This window comes from Oncorhynchus gorbuscha, linkage group LG19 (genome assembly GCF_021184085.1).
Source record: "Oncorhynchus gorbuscha isolate QuinsamMale2020 ecotype Even-year linkage group LG19, OgorEven_v1.0, whole genome shotgun sequence".
Taxonomy (NCBI): Eukaryota; Metazoa; Chordata; class Actinopteri; order Salmoniformes; family Salmonidae; genus Oncorhynchus; species Oncorhynchus gorbuscha.
The window spans coordinates 22337439-22357835 of NC_060191.1; the positions used below are offsets into that span (position 1 = coordinate 22337439).

Below are 20397 nucleotides of genomic sequence, written 5' to 3' on the forward strand. Positions count from 1 at the left end.
CAATATTGTCAGGGGAGTGTCGTCTGGGTTTGGCTGGGCTAGGCAGTCATTGTTTCTAACTGACTTGCCTAGTTAAAATAAGGTTAAATATAGCCAATATGCTGTGATGTATTAGGCCTACTGCACAAACTTCATTCTTACATTACCTTCATAAAAACAGTTCTGTAATAAAAGTCTGGTGGCTCTGCTTGCTTTTTGATTGCAAAGGTTGGTGACCACTGCCCTAGACAACTGAAAGGCTGGTACTTGTTTTTCCATAAGCACCATTAAACACCAAGTTATTTATTGAGCACACATTTTCATCCCATGAAAGCATACTCTTGAAAATATGCCATTTTTATTTTCAAGGAAGCTAATGAAAAACACAACAGGTAAGATATATAGGCAAGATAATATTAACATGATAACACTAAACAAAACAGCTTTGCAGGTACATTTAACATTTGATTATAAGTCATCCATAAAATAAGGACAAACTTGTCAAATTAGGTGTGTTCCATCACCAGGAGGGCGGGGGGAAAAGAAATAGGCACTGGAAAAATAAATCAGTCAGTAATTTAGTCAAAAGGAGATGTGTCTGGTACAACAACAAAAAATTGGTAGGTACCTGATTTTCCTAGGTTCTGGCCTTTTTCTAGAGAGTTTTTCCCTAGCCACCGTGCTTCTACACCTGCATTGCTTGGGGTTTTAGGCTGGGTTTCTGTACAGCACTGAGATATCAGCTGATGTAAGAAGGGCGTTTATAAATAAATTAGATTTAGGCTTAACTGCATTCAGTTGTGATACTGAGCAATCCAAAAGTAAAGGATGGTGAGGACGTGTACAGGTTGGTTATGTGTCAAATTTCATCAGGTTGCAAACCATGTTGTGGTTAGGTTATGAGTCTGATGAAAAAGCTCTGTGTGTGTTGGGGAACTGCTGAGAGCTGAAGTCCGCGTCCTCTCTCACTCGCTTCTTTATGTCTTTCTTCACCTGATACAGAGCACAAAGGTGGCAATTACAAAAAGGGTCGTTCAACATTAAAAATCACAACCAGTGGTGCAAAATGCTTTAGTTTGCTTTACAATTTATAGTTAACTTTTACTTCACTACATTCCTAAAGAAAATGTACTTTTTGAATGCTTAGCAGGACAGACATTGTCCAATTCGCACACTTATCAAGAGAACATCCCTGGTCATCTCTATTGCCTCTGATCTGGTGGACTCCGGGGGTGTCCTCGGATGGGGCCACAGTGTCTCCTGACCCCTCCTGTCTCAGCCTCCAGTATTTATGCTGCAGTAGTTTATGTGTCGGGGGGCTAGGGTCAGTTTGTTTATCTGGAGTACTTCTCCTGTCCTATTCAGGTGTCCTGTGTGAATCTAGGTGTGCGTTCTCTAATTCTCTCCTCTCTTTCTTTCTCTCTCTCGGAGGACCTGAGCCCTAGGACCATGCCCCAGGACTACCTGACATGATGACTCCTTGCTGTCCCCAGTCCACCTGGCCATGCTGCTGCTCCAGTTTCAACTGGCCTGGGCCCTAGGACCATGTCCCAGGACTACCTGACATGAGGACTCCTTGCTGTCTCCAGTCCACCTGACTGTGCTGCTGCTCCAGTTTCAACTGTTCTGCCTTATTATTATTTGACCATGCTGGTCATTTATGAACATTTGAACATCTTGGTCATGTTCTGTTACAATCTCTACCCGGCACAGCCAGAAGAGGACTGTCCACCCCACATAGCCCGGTTCCTCTCTAGGTTTCTTCCTAGGTTTTGGCCTTTCTAGGGAGTTTTTCCTAGCCACCGTGCTTTTACACCTGCATTGTTTGCTGTTTGGGGTTTTAGGCTGGGTTTCTGTACAGCACTTTGAGATATCAGCTGATGTACGAAGGGCTATATAAATAAATTTGATTTGACTCACTAAACACATGCTTTGTTCATAAATTATGTCTGGGTGTCAGAGTGCCCCTGGCTATCCACAAATGAAGAACAAACAGTGTCATCTGGTTTGCCAAATTTACAAGGAATTTACTTTTGATACTTGAGTAGTATTTTACTAGGTGACTTTTACTTGAGTCCTTTTCTATTAAGGTATATTGACTAGAAAATGGGTACTTTTTCCACCACGGCATATAACCGTCAGTGGCAGCTCCCTAATGACCATTTACAATCGTGTCAATGTGTGACATCTGTAATATTAGGAGAAGCCATGGAATGATGGAACAGCTTGTTTTTCTGTCAGTGAGTGTTAGTGGAGGACTGTACCTGCTCTGCATATGCCTCCTGGAGCTCAGGGCTGTCAAGCTCCTCCTGCAGGTGGTCTGGGGAAGTGACTGGCCTGACTTCGGCCGTCCTTGCAGCCCTGCTCACTGCGTCGGAGAGGGAGAGAAGAGCGCCGTCCCCCTGTCCTGTCTGAAAACACACACCCTGGTCATACCCCAATCCAACTTAGTACAAGAATAAGCCCTCGCACTCAGATGTTGAACATAGCATGCTGATACTACAATGTGATCAGAGTTTACGTTAGCCCTGATACAGCAAGGCTCCCATGTTTTAGCCATGGAGGGTCAACTACAGCTACAGCCAGGAATCAGTCTGCCAATAAAGCTTGCAGGATGCCTCCTATAAAACGGAAGACTAGTGAGATCAGGGCTTGTCTTTTGTACATAAGTTAGTTTCATGCACAGGCAATCTATTTACCTTCCTGCGTTTGGCAGGCATCCCATGTAAATAGGCGTCAGACATGGGAGGCTGGGCCTTCATCTTCCTCTGGGTGATCAGGTCATGTCTGATGATCGGTACCCACTCCTATCACACAGAGACAGACATGATCAGAATGACAGACAGTTAAACTCACTATCGAGAACCATATAACTGCACATTGGATTTTAAGACTTGAATGGGTTTGGATGCAGCTCTGATTAGGCGATTACACTTCCATTGTTGGATCATTTTCTTTCTCCCAAGAATCCGAACTACAAGTCAACGAAAGGTTTGCAAAACATTCAGGATAAATTCAACTAGAAGCTTGTATGTAAAACGGAGAAAACATAATGTGGAAGACAGAGAATGGCAAAGCAACTAAAGTGGACGAGAGAAGAATTGGACAAGTAGTGGGAGAGAGCTGAACAGTGATCTTACAGCAGGGACGGCAGCAGCCCAGGCCTCGGTCTCTCTACCAGGCTCCTCCCTCCCGCTGGCTTCAGCTGCTGCCATGGCGCCACCCAATGGCGCAGCCCCTCCGGTGGCTCCAGTTTCCCTAGGTTCTGCCCTAGTCTCCTGTGACGACGCCATGGCTTCCTCAGCTGTGGTGGCCGGGGCTGGGGAGTGAGTGTCCTCCATCTAAGGTGGGATAGAGAAAAGAGAGTTATGGTGAGGAACTAAAAGAGACAACACACCAAGGTATATTGAGGACAACAAAATTAATCTTACAAATACATTTTGAAACACTCACCTCTATGATCTGGGCACGTTGAGGCTCCTGTGCATTAGAAGCCTCCCCCTTGGAAAGAAACCATGTAACATTTATTGCTTGAGTGGAATCTGGTAATGGAATCTATGACAATTATCGTAACGGACACTTGATTAGAAAATGATGGTATCCATGTGCATTGTTAGATAGTAGTCCAGTAAATGAGCCTTCTAGAACACGAACGGTGTGCTTAAAAAAAAAAAAAAAACATTATGACCTGTTTGAGAGATGGTGTGTGTGTGTGTGTGTAATTACCTGCTGTGTGTGGACGGCATAATGCAGTATCTGGTCCTCTGTGACGGGGATGTGCTCCAGGATGACCTGCAGCCTCATGGTCATCATACTGGTCAGCCAGTTCACCAGGCTGGGGTTCATGTCAGTCGACAACGTCCTCTGTAACGGGAGAGGGGGTCAATCACAACCTACTGACCAGATTTCAGTCTGGTCATATCCATTTAGCTATTTTTTCTAATCTATAGAAAGAGTATTATAAATCATCTGACAGAGACAAACGGGAGGGAAGGAGAATAGACATTGAGTTGTAGGTTGTATATCATGTCATAAGGAACATTGAGTGTGTGTACTGACTATGCGGTGGTTGATGACAGAAGTGAGGGCACTCTGCTCTCCTCTCAGACAGTACAGGTTGAGGGCCAGACACTCAAACAGCCCCTGGTTGCACATCTGCAGCAGCTGTGGCCCAAATGTGTTGTCTGCAGGAGGTAAAAAAAAACACAGGAATAAGTAACAAAAGCACTGACATTCATAGGCCAGGTCTGATGAATTACGCCAATTTGGCACAATAAAGACAATGTTACCTGTGCAGCGGAGTATGTGTGTGGCGATACGCGTTAACTGCTGCCTGAAGAAGGAAAGGTTGGTCTGAGTGACGTTGACACCCTCCAACACTGCCACTGAAGACTGAAGGACCAAGACAAAGAGAGAAATATGAGGGATAGATTCACCTCTGACCAACTGGCCACAGGGAGAATTTAAAAAGTGACTGATATTATTGAGCAATTTGAAGACCACTGACTATAAAAGGGGGCAGCCCAAGTGAACTACGGTACTTACAAAGCTCTCGGTAATGTACTCCTCAAGTTCATTGATGAGACCATCAGCAGCAGCCTATGATCACAGTGAAAGAACCAAAGCGGGAGAGATAATGAGACTCATCAAGTAGCTCATCTAGCCCCATGTGCAGTGACACTAATAACAGGTGAAACTAATGACAGGTGACCGTAATGGACGCATAACAGTAATGACAGGTGACAGTAACATCCCAGATAGAGGCGGTTATATAGACGGTGGCACACTCACAGCGACATTGTGGTCGGTGGGCTCGCTTCCGTTGAGGTAATGCTGGGTGAAGAACTGAGACAGCTGGGTCTGGATGCGGCCCAGGGGCTGGTTCTGTCCGTGGAGCAGCAAGACCAGGTCCACCATGGAGAAGTTCTGACACACTAGGGTGAGTAGATCTCCAAAGAAACCTGAGGGAATAGAGACAAATGTGTGGACATGAAACAAAAACATTGAGGAAGAGAGAGTACGGGAGAAAGAGATTACACTTCATAGACAGAAAGAGAGAGCAAGGTACAAGAAAAAAGGGAAAGAGGGAAACTAGAAAAAAAGGGAAGAAAGAAAAAATAAAGCAAACAAGACAGGAACTCTTACCCATGGCGTCCCCTGTGCCGGGTGTGAAGATGTTGCTGGTCTCGGAGAGCCTCTGGATGAACTGGGCGATGCTCTCAGTGTTGCTCTGAGGAGAGCCCAGGGAGCCCATCATGGTAGACAGGACCCCTTGTACAATCCCAGTGAACAACTCCGGATTCAGGGCCTCTCCCTGGGCCCCGGCACCATCCCCCGTGGGAGGGTTAGGGGTGGTCCCGGGTGGAAGGGTGGGGGTGCCAGAGGCAAGGGGCTGTTGGGCACCGTTGGGGGGTGGTGGGAAGACTGGTCCGGAGGCCTGAGATAAAGAGTGAGATGATGGACAGCAAGAAAATAAAATGTATCATATGAAAGATATGTAGTTAAGAAACCATTATGGTATTTTGGTACACGTCAGTTAACTGGAGGATGATGTCATCTTGGTTTCAACCATTCGGTTCTAACAGGCACTACGGCTATGTGTCCTAAACCACAAAATACACTTGGAACAAACTCCGATCCAGACACTGACCTGCATGAAGTCAGACACTCCCTGGACGAAGGCAGGCACTCCAGGCATGGTCACAGTGATGGAGGGTCCCATGGCCCCAGGAACTGTCCCCGCTGTCCCCAGGAGAGAGCCCAGGAGCTGGGCCAGCTCAGGGGGAGCTCCCTGGGGCATGGTGGGGATGGCTCCGGACTGGCCTGGGGGAACAGTGGTGCTAGGAGCAGGGGTGGGGATAGGGCCAGAGGAGGAAGAAGAAGAGTTGGAGGAGGATGAGGAGAAGGTATGAGAAGCTGAGGAGAAGGTATGAGAGGCAGAGGTGGTGGCTGTTTGACCAGCTGGGGGGGAAGAGAGGAAAGAAATTACAATGGGCTTATAGTACACTTAACACAGAGGATTAACTTTTAGTGTGATGGTTCACTAAGCAAAACCACCCACCCAAAAAAAGAAGTCTAGAGAGGTGGGGTGTATATGGTATATTCTAAAGACAGCATACCCATCTGTCCAGGCATTAGGAGTTGTCCCACCAGTCCACTGATCATCTGATTGAGGGCAGCAGGAGGGAAGGGCTGTGGGGGAGAGGTCATAGGTCAACAGTTTCTATAAGCATATAATACAAACGTGGCTATGCCATTAAGACTTTCAGAGCACTACAGCATAAGACAATTGGTACTGTCGATGGAAAATGCCCACAATGACTAGCAAAACATGAAAGTCTCCGACTGAAATTCCAAGTCTGACAACTCCTTGTCAAAACTTGACTGAACTCTACAAGCCATTAACCTCAGTCCTGCACCAAACTCCCTATCACAAACATGCTCACCTGTCCTGGTTGCTGACCCATCATGGGGGGCACGCTAGCTCTAAGGTTGATGGTGGCCCCCCGCGTGCCAAAGGCGGGTGGAGGGACCCTGGGGGCAAAGGTGGGCCGAGTAAACACCACCCTGGCCTGGGGTGCCCCAGGAGAAGGCGGGGGGGGGGCCGTGGGGGTGGTGGCAGGGGTGTTAGGGCCAGTGGTGGTGATGGGGGTGTTAGGGCCAGTGGTGGTGGTGGTGGTGGAAGAGGTAGCGGTGGAGCCAGGGGGGGTAGGCTGGAGGGGTTGGCCAGGGATGGTGCCCCCGGTGGCAGCAGCCACAGCCTCTGTGTACTGGGCGATCTGCTGCATGATGGACTGCATGAAGTCTGGGTTCATCTGAACACCGGGAGGCATTTGGAAGCCTGGGGAGAAAGGATAAGAAAAGGTTTCTTTGTGCCTTGAATATTGGATTCAGGTATATTGGGCTTTCCTCTAGTCCCCAGTTTTCCGAGATACAACCACAGGTACTAAACCATTATCATGAAGTGTTACCAACACTCACCTGGCTGCCCCATTCCTGCAGCGTTGGGCTGTCCAGCTGCCTGAGGAACACCAGAGTCTGTAAACACACGAACACAATGTTTGAACTGTAAACAGTGTGTAGAAACAAATGGACTTTGGTTTAACAAGCACATAAAAGAAAAACAACCTTCCAAAATTGAACGAGACCTATCGATTTGAGCAGTACAGGGACCTGTACGGTACTTTGACTATCGGTCAAAGAAGGAAAACTTTCTCCAAGAAAATACCATTTGGCAATAGGGAATAAATGCAACGGTAGAGCTATTCACTTCCAATGGGCCATTTGTGGATGAGAAACGGATGGACATGTTGTGGTAAAGCATTCAATCAGTGGCGGGTACGGGACAACACACCGTCCGTGTTCATCTGCATCATGACCACCGGCATTGTCTGGTGGCTGATCCTGATGACCCGGGGGCCGGGCTGTCCCTGTCCAGCCTGCTGATTGGACGGAGGAGGCTGTGAAGGGGAGGTCTGTCCCTGACCTGACTGGTCCGATTGGCCGGCGGCCTGACTGGGCTGGGCCTGTTCCTCTGTAGCTGGTCTGCCATTGGACGCCATCGTGACCGTGGCTCCCAGGTTCATCTGCAGAGGAGTTTCAAAATGTAATTGACATACTGTTCCGTTGGCAAACCATATAAAATTAAGTTTACACAAACTAATGTAACTAAAATACACTACCGGTCAAACGTTTTAGAACACCTACTCATTCAAGGGTTTTTCTTTTGACTATTTTCTACATTGTAGAATAATCATGAAGACATCAAAATGAAATAACATATGGAATCATGAAATAACCAAAAAAAAAGTGTTAAAAATCTAAATATTTTTTATATTTGAGATTCTTCAAACAGCCACCCTTTGCCTTGATGACAGTTTCATGAGGTCGTCACCTGGAATGCATTTCAATTAACAGGTGTCCCAACAAATTAACTTTTAAGAAGGCACACCTGTTAATTGAGAGAATGCCAAGTGTGCAAAGCTGTCATCAAAGCAAAGGGTGGCTACTTTGAAGAATCTCAAATACAAAATATTTTTTGATTTGTTTAACACTTTTTCGGTTACTACATAATTCCATGTGTTATTTCATAGTTTTGATGTCTTCACTATTATTCTGCAATGTAGAAAATAGTAAAAATAAAGAAAAACCCTTGAATGAGTAGGTGTGTCCAAACTTTTGACTGGTAGTGTACATAAGACAGAAATAATGTAATAGGTGTAAGTGTCTGCTAGGTGGCAACCAAACAAGTTTTACAATGGGATACAACACCGACTAACATGTAGTGGGATGTGATGATGCACGGCTCCAGGCATGGACACTGGGGAGGTGTAGTGAGACATTGGCCGGATCACGTGTAGGTGGCGTGGGGTGGGGCTCAGCAGGTTGCAGCGCAGGTCACTAAGGGCAACCAGGGCATTGCCCAGGAGACGGAGGGCCTCGCCCACCAGGTTGAGAATCCGCTGGTCCTCCTCTCTTTCCTGTGTGTGACAAGAAGAGGGCTTAAGACATTTCCTGAGAACGTGTGTTTTGATATTTTATTTCAGGTAGTCTTGTGGGGAAAGTGACAAGTATTGTAAGATGTCCGACTGCAATTCAAGGCAATACAGCAAACACGCATGAAGTTTGTGTGAATTGTACCTAACCACAAAGCACTAAGTTATGAGGAATGCAGCGGTGAAAAGCTTACGGTGTTGGCGTATTCTGCGGTGGTAGCAGACTCTAGGATAGTGTGTGTTCTCTGGACGAATGGCTGAAGTCTCTCCTCCACCCTCCTCAGCTCTGAAAGCATCTCCACCAGCTCTGCTGGGCTGGGGTGACTGTCAAGGGGAGAAGTTGTCCTTATTTACATGCATCACAGGTTAATTTACTTTACCAGGTAGGCCAGTTGAGAAGTTCTCATTTACAACTGTGACCTGGCCAAGATAATGCGACAAAAACAACACAGAGTTACACATGGGATAAACAAACGCACAGTCAATAAACAACAGAAAAACTCTATAGAGTGTGTGCAAATGTAGTAGGATGAGGGAGGTAAAGGCAATAAATAGGCCATAGTGGAGAAATAATTACAATTGAGCAATTATACACTGGAGTGATAGATGTGCAGATGATGATGTGCAAGTAGAGATACTGTAGAGCAAAAATAAACAACAGATTGGCTGTGTACAGGTGCAGTGATCTGCTCTGACAGCTGATGCTTAAAGTTAGTGAGGGAGATAGAAGTCTCCAGTTTCAGTGATTTTTGCAATACGTTCCAGTCATTGGCAGCAGAGAACTGGAAGGAAAGGCGGCCAAAGGAAGAGTTGGCTTTGGGGATGACCAGTGAAATATACCTGCTGGAGTGCGTGCTACGGGTGGGTGTTGCTATGGTGACCAGTGAGCTGAGATAAGGTTGGGCTTTACCTAGCAAAGACTTATAGATGACCTGGAGCCAGTGGGTTTGGCGACGAATATGAAGCGAGGGCCAGCCAACGAGAGCATACAGATCACAGTGGTGGGTAGTGTATGACTACATCCAGTTTGCTGAGTAGAGTGTTGGAGGCTATTTTGTAAATGACATCGACGAAGTCGAGAATTGGTAGTATAGTCAGTTTTACAAGGGTATGTTTAGCAGCATGAGTTAAGGAGGCTGTTGCAAAATAGGAAGCCGATTCTATATTTAATTTTGGATTGGGAGGTGCTTAATGTGAGTCTGGAAGGAGAGTTTACAGTCTAACCAGACACCTAGGTATTTGTCCACATATCCTAAGTCAGAACTGTCCAGAGTAGTGATGCTTGTCGGGCAGGCGGGTGCGGGCAGAGATCGGTTGAAGAGGATGCATTTAGTTTTACTAGCATTTAAGAGCAGTTGGAGGCCATGGAAGGAGTGTTGTATGGTATTGACACTCGCCATGAGGTTTGTTAACACAGTGTCCAAAGAAGGGCCAGAAGTATACAGAATGGTGTCGTCTGCAACCAATGTCTAAAGTCAACTTTCATTGTGTTGATGTCAATGGCAGATTCTGTGTGAAACATTTTGCATGCATGTCTCAAGTTCCGGATTAAACCCTATTCTTCTTATTTCACATGAAATGCCCAAAACAAGTTTGATACATTTGTAATTAATCCAGTATCCTTTTAATTCAGTATAGAGCAAAAAAACAAATCACATGCAGGACAGCAATAGAAAGCAATAACGTCTTACTTGGGCCCAGCTTGGGCGGCTCCCTCTGTTTGAGTGGAGGAAGAGAAGGATGGAGGGGTAGTAGATGGAGGTGGAGACGTGTCCATGGGCTGGGTGGAGGGAGAGGGAGTGGAGGAGGAAGAGGGAGGAGGTGCTGCAGCAGCAGAATCTGGTTGGGCCGTGGTGCCGCTTGGTTGACCCTGAGATTGAGCGACAAGGTAGCAGGTAAGGGGAGGATATTGCGCAGTCATCTTAATTGAATGACTTCGAACTCAAATAGACCTGCTTCCTGAGACTGCCTAGAATATTTTCAAATAACATTTTGTCCAAATACTTATGTTTCACGTTTGAGCCAGTTTATTAATTAAAAACTAGGTCTATACGGTGGGTATTCCTAGTTGTTATAATCTTTATAACTTAAAACCTCACCTCCATCCTCTCAATGAGAGCATTGGTGTCCCTCAGCAAGTTCTCAGCCAATAGCAGTCTCAGCCTGGGCTCACTCTGAACCGATTGGTCCATATCAATGTGCACATTCATGGAACCATTGCTCTGTGACAGCAAGAGTATTAGTTGACAGCTACTCAACATGTTTATTCACAGCATTTTGTATATACAGTTGAAGTCGGAAGTTTACATACACTTAGGTTGGAGTCATGAAAACTCGTTTTTTAACCAATCCACAAATTTCTTGTTAACAAACTATAGTTTTGGCAAGTCAAGTTAGGACATCTAGTTTGTGCGTGAATCAAGTAATTTTTCCAACAATTGTTTACAGACAGATTATTTCACTTACCATTCACTCTATCACAATTCCAGTGGGTCAGAAGTTTATATACACTAAGTTGACTGTGCCTGTAAACAGCTTGGAAAATTCCAGAAAATGAATACAAGGCTTTAGAAGCTTCTGATAGGCTAATTGACATCATTTGAGTCAATTGGAGGTGTACCTGTGGGTGTACTTCAAGGCCTACCTTCAAACTCATTGCCTCTTTGCTTGACATCATGGGAAAATCAAAATAAATCAGTCAAGACCTCAGAAAAAAAATGTGTAGACCTCCACAAGTCTGGTTCATCCTTGGGAGCAATTTCCAAATGCCTGAAGGTCCCGCGTTCATCTGTACAAACAATAGTATGCAAGTATAAACACCATGGGAGCACGCAGCCGTCATACCGCTCAGGAATGGAGACGCGTTCGATCTCCTAGAGATGAACGTACTTTGGTGCGAAAAGTGCAAATCAATCCCAGAACAACAGCAAAGGACCTTGTGAAGATGCTGGAGGAAACAGGTAAAAAAGTATCTATATACACAGTAAAACGAGTCCTATATCGACACAACCTGAAAGGCTGCTCAGCAAGGAAGAAGCCACTGCTTCAAAACCGTCATAAAAAAGCCAGACTATGGTTTGCAACTGCACATGGGGACAAAGATCGTACTATTTGGAGAAATGTCCTCTGGTCTGACGAACAAAAATAGAACTGTTTGGCAATAATGACCATCGTTATGTTTGGAGGAAAAAGGGAGAGGCTTGCAAGCCGAAGAACACCATCCCAACCGTGAAGCACGAGGGTGGCAGCATCATGATGTGGTGGTGCTTTGCTGCAAGAGGGACTAGTGCACATAATAGATGGCATCATGAGGGAGGAACAATATGTGGATATATTGAAGCAACATCAAGACATCAGTCGGGAAGTTAAAGCTTGGTCGCAAATAGGTCTTCAAAATGGACAACAATCCAAAGCATACTTCCAACTTTGTGGCAAAATGGCTTAAAGTCAAGGTATTGGAGTGACCATCAAAGTCCTGACCCCTTTCTTATTGAAAATATGTGGGCAGAACTGAAAAAGCGTGTGCGAGCAATAAGGCCTACAAACCTGACTCAGTTACACCAGCTCTGTCAGGAGGAATGGGCCAAAATTCACCCAACTTATTGTGGGAAGCTTGTGGAAGGCTACCTGAAATTTTTCACATTAAACAATTTAAAGGCAATGCTACCAAATACTAATTGAGTGTATGTAAACTACTGACCAACTGGGAATGTGATGAAAGAAAATCTGAAATAAATCATTCTCTCTACTATTGTTCTGACATTGTACTTTCTTAAAATAAAGTGGTGATCCTAACTGACCTAAGACTGGGAATTTTTACTAGGATTAAGTGTCAGGAATTGTGAAAAACTGAGTTTAAATGCATTTGGCTAAGGTGTATGTAAACTTCCGACTTCAACTGTATAGAAAAAGATAGTAGGCATCCTCAGGTATGGATTTTTATCTATGTTATAAATCATATATTTGATTTCTTACCCCGGTGCTGGTGCTGACTCTGGCATTCCTTGCATTCTCTCCCAAGCCTGACATCATTTGCTGGACTGACATCTAAGAGCGTAGTAGACGGTATAGGCTAGATATCAGTACTAAGCCACACCAGGCGCTCAGGATATCATTATAAAGCATGGAACAATGACAAATTTGATCCAAAACACACACAAAAGCTGTACCTGGATCTGCTGAGGGTCCATGACGTTAACCGGGAGGTTGAAGGTCCCCAGCATGACATAGCTGTTGGCGTTGCGATCCTGTGGGGGCACTTGGGACGTTCCCTGGGAGGTGGTAGAGGAGGGCGTCGCTCCGGCCTCCGCTACCCCTGACCCCGAGCCTGGCTGGGAGGGCTGAGGGGGGGCCCGCTCCACCAGGTGGATGACTTTTCCACCGACATCTGAGACACAGAGATAATAGAGAACAAGGAATATCATCTCTATTCATGTGCTCCATCAATCTATCAGGTGATGTGCATAGCAGCCAAACAGCAATTACATGATGGGTACGCAAGAGTTCTGATGGTGTGCAGTTTTATAATAGGCTTACATCTGTGCATTACTGGCCTTGTAAGTCATGGAATAAGTGAATAAGAGAGTTATTCTATATATCACATTTAGACAATGTGCTTCTACATCTGCATTGCTTGCGGTTTGGGGTTTTAGGCTGGGTTTCTGTACAGCACTTTGTGACATCAGCTGATGTAAAAAATAAAATAAAAAACAGGCTTTATAAATACATTTGATTGAGACAAAGATGTCTGGCTGTTTGCTGCGTTTCTGTTCTGTGTTGACAGATGCTTTGCTGCAGCTGTGTGCTGCTCCATATCAAACTGTCGGGACTAATTTCATGTTTATTAGCATGTGGCCGTTTTGTATTGATTCCAGACCGCTCCATAGACAGCATTACTCACTGTACTCTGTCAGTGTCCTCTCATCCTGCAGGACCCGGCCCTGGTAGATCAGCCTCTGTTTGTCCACAGGAATCCCAACTGAAGTGGCAATGTGCTCCTTGAACTCTTTCACTGTCAACTGAGAAAAAGACACTGGTGTGAAGATTAGGCCTATATCCATTACATTACATTACATTTAAGGCATTTAGCAGACGCTCTTATCCAGAGCGACTTACAAATATCCAGTACATGTAAGGCTACTGTTAAAGTGCTCCATTGGAAATGAGAACGTACCTGGCCGCCTACAGTGTAACTTCGGCTCTGGGAGTCCAAAGTTTTGACAGTCACCTCTATATCAGCACCCGGTTCCTCCATGGTTACGTTCACCCTGTGTGTAAAGTGACAGGGGCAATAGAATAGAGTATCATATCAATGCTGTCATGAATAGCATTATGTAAGGGATAATCAATGAGGGGCTACGCGCTAGCGGAGTGGAACTAATCTTCCACAGAGTTGCAATATTTTCCTGAGAACACATAGAGCCCTGAGTTTGATTACCTATTTTATACCATGGTTATAACAAAGCTGCGACCTAACCAAATTCACATAGAAAAGTGAGTTATAGATCTGTCGTTCTCATTGAAAGCAAGTATATGCAGTAAATATGTTGTATGTGGGCTAGTTCTATGCTTCCGTTCTTAAGTATTTTTTGGTCATCTTTTACTTTTGTTTCAGTACACCAGCTTCAAACAGCTGAAAATACAATATGTTTGGTTATGGAAAATATATTTCACAGCAATTTAGATGATACAATGATTCTCGAAACTGTTGTGTCATTAAACTTAAATTAGGCAAACTATTAGAGTGTTAGCGAACAGGAAATGGCACAGTTATTTCTGCATAGTGCACCTTTAACACTTTTGCCACATCCACTGAAGTAGCAAGCAAGTTAACTATATTGCTGTAGTAGTTGCCTTGGTAACGAAACAAACAGAGTTAATAGTTAAGCTAATCAAGCCATCAGTCCTAGCTTGATATTAGGAAAATCGATTTAAATACTGTTTTCAATTCGACTTTTGCTATCAAAAAGCAGCTCAAACGTATAAAATGGCCATTGAATTCTACCATGTTGATGTACCGTGCGTTATAGGAAAATAATGTACGGTCTAAATGACTTAAATGTCTACAATTCTCTTGAAGCCAATCAGAAACGAGTATTCAACAATATCCATGGTATAATGTGGCTAATAAAATTTAAATTGGGTCGTTACCTAGCTAACTCTAACGTTAGCTAGCTACTGCCTAAACAAAGATACTGTGTGGTCTAACGTTAACGCTCATGGAAGCTGCCATAGCTATCTAGTTAAACTAGCTGACTGGCTAACATCCACGCCTTGAAGCAAACATGGTCAAACAAAACATTTTAATGTCAGCGTTCACTTGATGGAAATCCATATTAATTGTAGATTGAACCTCTACAAAACTGACGGTCCAATCAATTTCACACGAATATTGACAAAAAAACGACAAGTAAGTTAGCTAGGTAGCTCACAGCTGCGTTAGCTTTTAGCAAGCAGTTCGCGAGCTAGCCCTGAGCTAACGTTCCCATTAGCTGTATGAAGTTAGCTAGCTAGTTACTTACTAACTTACTCGATAGCTCCTACCTGTGAAGTTAAATCTTCCAATTTCACCCGAATATTTGCCAATTCTTCACCGATTATTCAGTGTTGAATGTAAAGCTAGCTATTTCCTCATATGCTGATAGCAACTGCGGTTCAAGTAACGTGACATATGATTAGCTACCAGAACAGCTGTGACGTTTCAAACATACAGTAACAAATGGGATGTGCTCATGAAGTCAGTCCAACATGTTTTGCTTATATCTGTTAAATGGATCTGCTCGACAGCTAGATAATATCTCCAGTGCAGTTATAGTAGCAGATGATGGTAAGGTGAGGATGTTTTTGTTAAAACCAGGCCTGTAGAAAATTAGGGGAGCCAAGAGGTTCAAGACCACATTAACAAAGTGAGACATGATTTCCTTTCTTTAAAAGTCATCCCACCAAAGTGAACAGGGCTTCCAGTTCCAACAAAGGCCTGAGACCGCTGGGATTATCAATTCACAGTTATGTAGTGATTGAGAGAGGAAGAAGACCCCGAGTGGGGCTTGAACCAGCAACCCTATGTTCATATTACTGGAAGGTGACAGTATAATAAAAGGGAAACAAAGTGCTCCTTTTTTCCTTTCTCGAAACTTGTTTGTTGTTTGATAACTGCAAGATAAGTAGGGGTTTAAAAGCAGAAACATACTATGCAAACAAAAATATAATCTGCTGATAAATAAATGTTGTCTGGGTTTGCATGTTTTGGCTGAAGGCAAAACAGGCATGGTACACTTGTGGGAGAAAAGTCTATTGCTGTGTGCATATCAATAATCCTGGCTTCTTTTATCTCCTTTCCTACATTTTTATTTTACTAATTGAACAGAAACTCTAATCAAGAGACTAACCACTAGAGTATTTTCTAGTATGTAAGATGATGGATGACTACCAGGAACTAGTTTAGAGGGAGAGCTGAAATTGGGACTTGAACAGTGGCTCCTACAGCACAGGTAAGCATCTAATAGACACTGCCACACAAGCCAGCTCTGTGCAGAACCATACATTTAAAAACATTATTGTGCATCCAGAGATCAGAGCTGCAAACATGGCGTGCCACAAAAAGCCTGGGCAGCGGCAGTACAACATACAGAGGGTCAAGACCTGGGGTGTATTCATTAAACATACTGTTTCAAAACGTTTTGCAACAAAAAAACCATCTTGAAACGAAAACTAAGAGTTTCTATTGGACAAATTCTGGTAGTTCCCGTTTCGTTTGCTTCCGTTGGATTCTTGAACTGTAAACGGTTTCATTTACAAGACGTAATGAACACACACCTGCTGCTCAAGGCAATCGGAAAAGAGATGAATGAAGTCCATTTGGAAGTTGGACTGAAATGCACCCTTTATTTTTCCTCTGGATTTGGTAGCCTAGCCAGGAACCCAACCTGATGTAACGGTTCATGGAATCCAGTCTACTTGGAGAGTGAACTGATCAGAAGATAGATATAGCCTAAACAAAACAAGCTGGATAGACTATGGTGAACTACCTTGGTGGGTCGGTGACTGGTACCCGCTCCTCGTGTTCTTCTTCCTCGGTCTCGTCGGTGTCGTAATCTCTTCTCCTCCGTGGCGATGTATCGCCGACCATTGGTTCGAACAAGTATGGTTGGATTGGCCCACTACGCACGTAATCTGCAAATTCTTCCCAGGATGACGAATCTCCATCATCTGTGTAGCTGCCAGTGTCTGTAAAATCTTCACCCGCCGAGACATCAAAGTTTACTAAATTGCGGTCATTGTCTGCCATGTTCCCACGTGCGAATTCAGCAAGCCAGCTAACTTTATGATGATTTGAATGTAAGTGGAAACTGCTAGATATCTAGCTTTACATAGTTATGGAGAAAACTAGAGACATTTTGCAGATAGCCACCTCTTCAGACTCATAAACTAGTTTACATTTACAAATAATTTGATATTATTCAGAAAGGCAGGCGGAAAACACACCTGAAAAGGAGTACAGTGCATCTCTACTCAAAAGTTTCAGGTCTTCTTCGGGTTGTATCATTTCACCTGCACTAAAGTGGCTGGTTGACAACAACACCAAAACGTTGTCAGGGGAGGGCACACTTCCGCGCTGTCTGGGAGGCGGGAACTGTAGTAGATGCTAACAGCCAATGGAATCAAACAATCCACCCGAATTAGACAACAATTGAACAACGGGACGGAAGCCACGAATCTGCGCAGGTGCTGGTTTGAGGAGGTTCGATTAATCTTGCGAGTACACCCGTATAGGCATGTTTTACACCGGCGGAATGTTGGGGCGTGTGCCAGGTGCCCTGCTCTGTCTGATGGAGAAGTCGGCTCAAAACAGAAGTGACGTAATAAGCACGTGTAGTAATTATTTCTATCTGTTTTCCCAAACGCGTTATCTGCATCAAAAACTGTACTATCCCATGTTTCACGGAATCGTGGCTGAATGATGACATGGATATTCAGCTAGCGGGATATACACCGGCAGGATAGGGGGGGGGGGGAGCGGTCTGTGCATATTTGTAAACAACAGCTGGTTCACGAAATCTAAGGAAGTCTCTAGATTTTGCTTGCCTGAAGTAGAGTATATTGTGATAAATTCCAGGCCACACTACTTGCCTAGAGAGTTTTTAGCTATACTTTTTTGTGACTGTTTATATACCACCACAAACAGATGCTGGCACTAAGACCGCACTCAGTCAGCTGTATAAGGAAATAAGTAAACAGGAAACTACTCACACAGAGGCGGCGCTTCAAGTGGCCAGAGACTTTAATGCAGGGAAACTTAAGTAAGTTCTACCAAATTTCTATCAACATGTTAAATGTGCAACCAGAGGGAAAAAAATTCTAGATCACCTGTACTCCACACACAGAGACGCGTACAAAGCTCTCCCTCATCCTCCATTTGGTAAATCCGATCACAACTCTAACCTCCTGATTCCTGCCTACAAGCAGAAATTAAAGCAGGAAGCACCATGAACTCAGTCTATAAAAAGGTGGTCGAATTGAGCAGATGCTAAATTACAAGATTGTTTTGCTATCAAACACTGGAACATGTTCCGGGATACTTCCGATGACATTGAAGAATACACCACATCAATACACCACATAACTGGCTTTATCAATAAGTGCATCGAGGACGTCGTCCCCACAGTGACTGTACGTACATACCCCAACCAGAAGCCATGAATTACAGGCAACATTCACACTGAGCTAAAGAGTAGAACTGCCGCTTTCAAGGTGCGGGATTCTAACCCGGAAGCTTACAAGAAATCCCGCTATGCCCTGCGAGGAACCATCAAACAGGCAAAGCGTCAATACAGGGCTAAGATTGAATCATACTACACCAGCTCTGATGCTCGTCGGATGTGGCAGGGCTTGCTAACTATTACAGACTACAAAGGGAAGCATAGCCGCGAGCTGCCCAGTGACACGAGACTACCAGACGAGCTAAATCACTTCTATGCTCGCTTCGAGGCAAGCAACACTGAGGCATGCATGAGAGCATCAGCTGTTCCGGATGACTGTGTGATCACGCTCTCCATAGTCGACGTGAGTAAGACCTTTAAACAGGTCAACACACACAAGGCTGCGGGGCCAGACAGATTACCAGGATGTGTGCTCTGGGCATGTGCTGACCAACTGGGAGGTGTCTTCACTGACATTTTCAACATGTCCCTGATTGAGTCTGTAATACCAACATGTTTCAAGCAGACCACCATAGTCCCTGTGCCCAAGAACACAAAGGCAACCTTCCTAAATTACTACAGACCCGTAGCACTCACGTCCGTAGCCGTGAAGTGCTTTGAAAGGCTGGTAATGGCTCACATCAACAACATTATCCCAGAAACCCTAGACCCACTCCAATTTGCATACCGCCCAAACAGATCCACAGATGATGCAATCTCTTTTGCACTCCACACTGCCCTTTCCCACCTGGACAAAAGGAACACTTATGTGAGAACGCTATTCATTGACTACAGCTCAGCGTTCAACACCATAGTTCCCTCAAGGCTCATCACTAAGTTAAGGACCCTGGGATTAAACACCTCCCTCTGCAACTGGATCCTGGACTTCCTGATGGGCCGACCCCAGGTGGTGAGGGTAGGTAGAAACACATCTGCCATGCAGATCCTCAACACTGGAGCTCCCCAGGGGTGCGTGCTCAGTCCCCTCCTGTACGCCCTGTTCACCCACGACTGCATGGCCAGGCACGACTCCCAACACCATCATTAAGTTTGCAGACGACACAACAGGCCTGATCACAGACAACAACGAGACAGCCTATAGGGAGGAGGTCAGAGACGTGGCCGGGTGGTGCCAGAATAACAACCTATCCCTCAACGTAACCAAGACTAAGGAGATGATTGTGGACTACAGGAAAAGGAGCACCGAGCACGCCCCCATTCTCATCGACGGGGCTGTAGTGGAGCAGGTTGAGAGCTTCAAGTTCCTTGGTGTCCACATCAACAACAAACTAGAATGGTCCAAACATACCAAGACAGTCGTGAAGAGGGTACGACAAAGACTATTCCCCCTCAGGAAACTAAAGATTTGGCATGGGTCCTGAGATCCTCTAAAGGTTCTACAGCTGCAACATCGAGAGCACCGGTTGAATCACTGCCTGGTACAGCAATTGCTCGGCCTCCGACCGCAAGGCACTTCAGAGGGTAGTGCGTACGGCCCAGTACATCACTGGGGCAAAGCTGCTTGCCATCCAGGACCTCTACACCAGGCGGTGTCAGAGGAAGGCCCTAAAAATTGTCAAAGACCCCAGCCACCCCAGTCATAGACTGTTCTCTCTACTACCACATGGCAAGCGGTACCAGAGCGCCAAGTCTAGGACAAAAAGGCTTCTGAACAGTTTTTACCCCCAAGCCATAAGACTCCTGAACAGGTAACCAAATAGTTACCCGGACTATTTGCATTATGTAACCCCTCTTTTACGCTGCTGCTACGCTCTGTTTATCATATATGCATAGTCACTTTAACTATACATTCATGTACATACTACCTCAAATGGCCCGACCAACCAGTGCTCCCGCACATTGGCTAACCGGGCTATCTGCATTGTGTCCCACCACCCGCCAACCCCTCTTTTTACGCTACTGCTACTCTCTGTTCATTCTATATGCATAGTCACTTTAACCATACCTACGTGTACATACTACCTCAATAAGCCTGACTAACCGGTGTCTGTATATAGCCCTGCTACTGTTATTTTCAAATGTATTTTTACTGTTGTTTTATTTCTTTACTTACCTACACACACACACACACCTTTTTTTGCACTATTGGTTAGAGCCTGTAAGTAAGCATTTCACTGTTTAATTTGCACACGTGACAAATAAACTTTGATTTGATTTGATGAGCTCAACTCAATCACTGGTTGAAAACTGTTTTCTGCCCCTCC

At 44.8% G+C, this 20397-nt stretch overlaps 1 protein-coding gene across 5 annotated transcripts; it reads right to left on the minus strand.

Annotated features, from left to right (window-relative positions):
• Positions 1-296: 296 nt before the first annotated feature.
• Positions 297-17251, minus strand: bag6 (BCL2 associated athanogene 6). Of its 5 annotated transcripts, none has more exons than XM_046313966.1 (26): positions 16959-17251; positions 16502-16709; positions 13648-13741; positions 13375-13492; positions 12644-12861; positions 12450-12521; positions 10574-10696; positions 10166-10344; positions 8669-8798; positions 8259-8459; positions 7466-7565; positions 6961-7017; positions 6426-6820; positions 6099-6171; positions 5630-5940; positions 5125-5416; positions 4771-4940; positions 4525-4578; positions 4269-4371; positions 4039-4163; positions 3706-3843; positions 3433-3480; positions 3120-3320; positions 2679-2786; positions 2244-2390; positions 297-972 (listed from the first exon to the last, which is right to left on the minus strand). In XM_046313966.1, the coding sequence occupies exons 1-26, from the start codon at positions 17017-17019 to the stop codon at positions 877-879; spliced, it is 3822 nt and encodes a 1273-aa protein (XP_046169922.1). In that variant the 5' UTR covers positions 17020-17251; the 3' UTR covers positions 297-876. The 5 variants fall into 5 exon arrangements, with proteins under 5 accessions (XP_046169922.1, XP_046169920.1, XP_046169921.1 ...); XM_046313964.1 differs by having other exon boundaries at positions 7334-7565; positions 16959-17250; XM_046313965.1 differs by having other exon boundaries at positions 7334-7565; positions 16502-17043.
• Positions 17252-20397: the final 3146 nt, after the last annotated feature.

Excerpts from the sequence above, each read along its gene's own strand:
- bag6 (XM_046313964.1), bottom strand. The coding sequence starts at position 17,019 with ATGATACAACCCGAAGAAGACCTGAAACTTTTGAGTAGAGATGCACTG. Across the intron at positions 8,799-10,165 it reads GCCGCCCAAGCTGGGCCCAA|TCACCCCAGCCCAGCAGAGC; the intron begins GTAAGACGTTAT and ends TCCCCTTGACAG. Across the intron at positions 2,391-2,678 it reads TGCCTGCCAAACGCAGGAAG|ACAGGACAGGGGGACGGCGC; the intron begins GTAAATAGATTG and ends GTGTGTTTTCAG.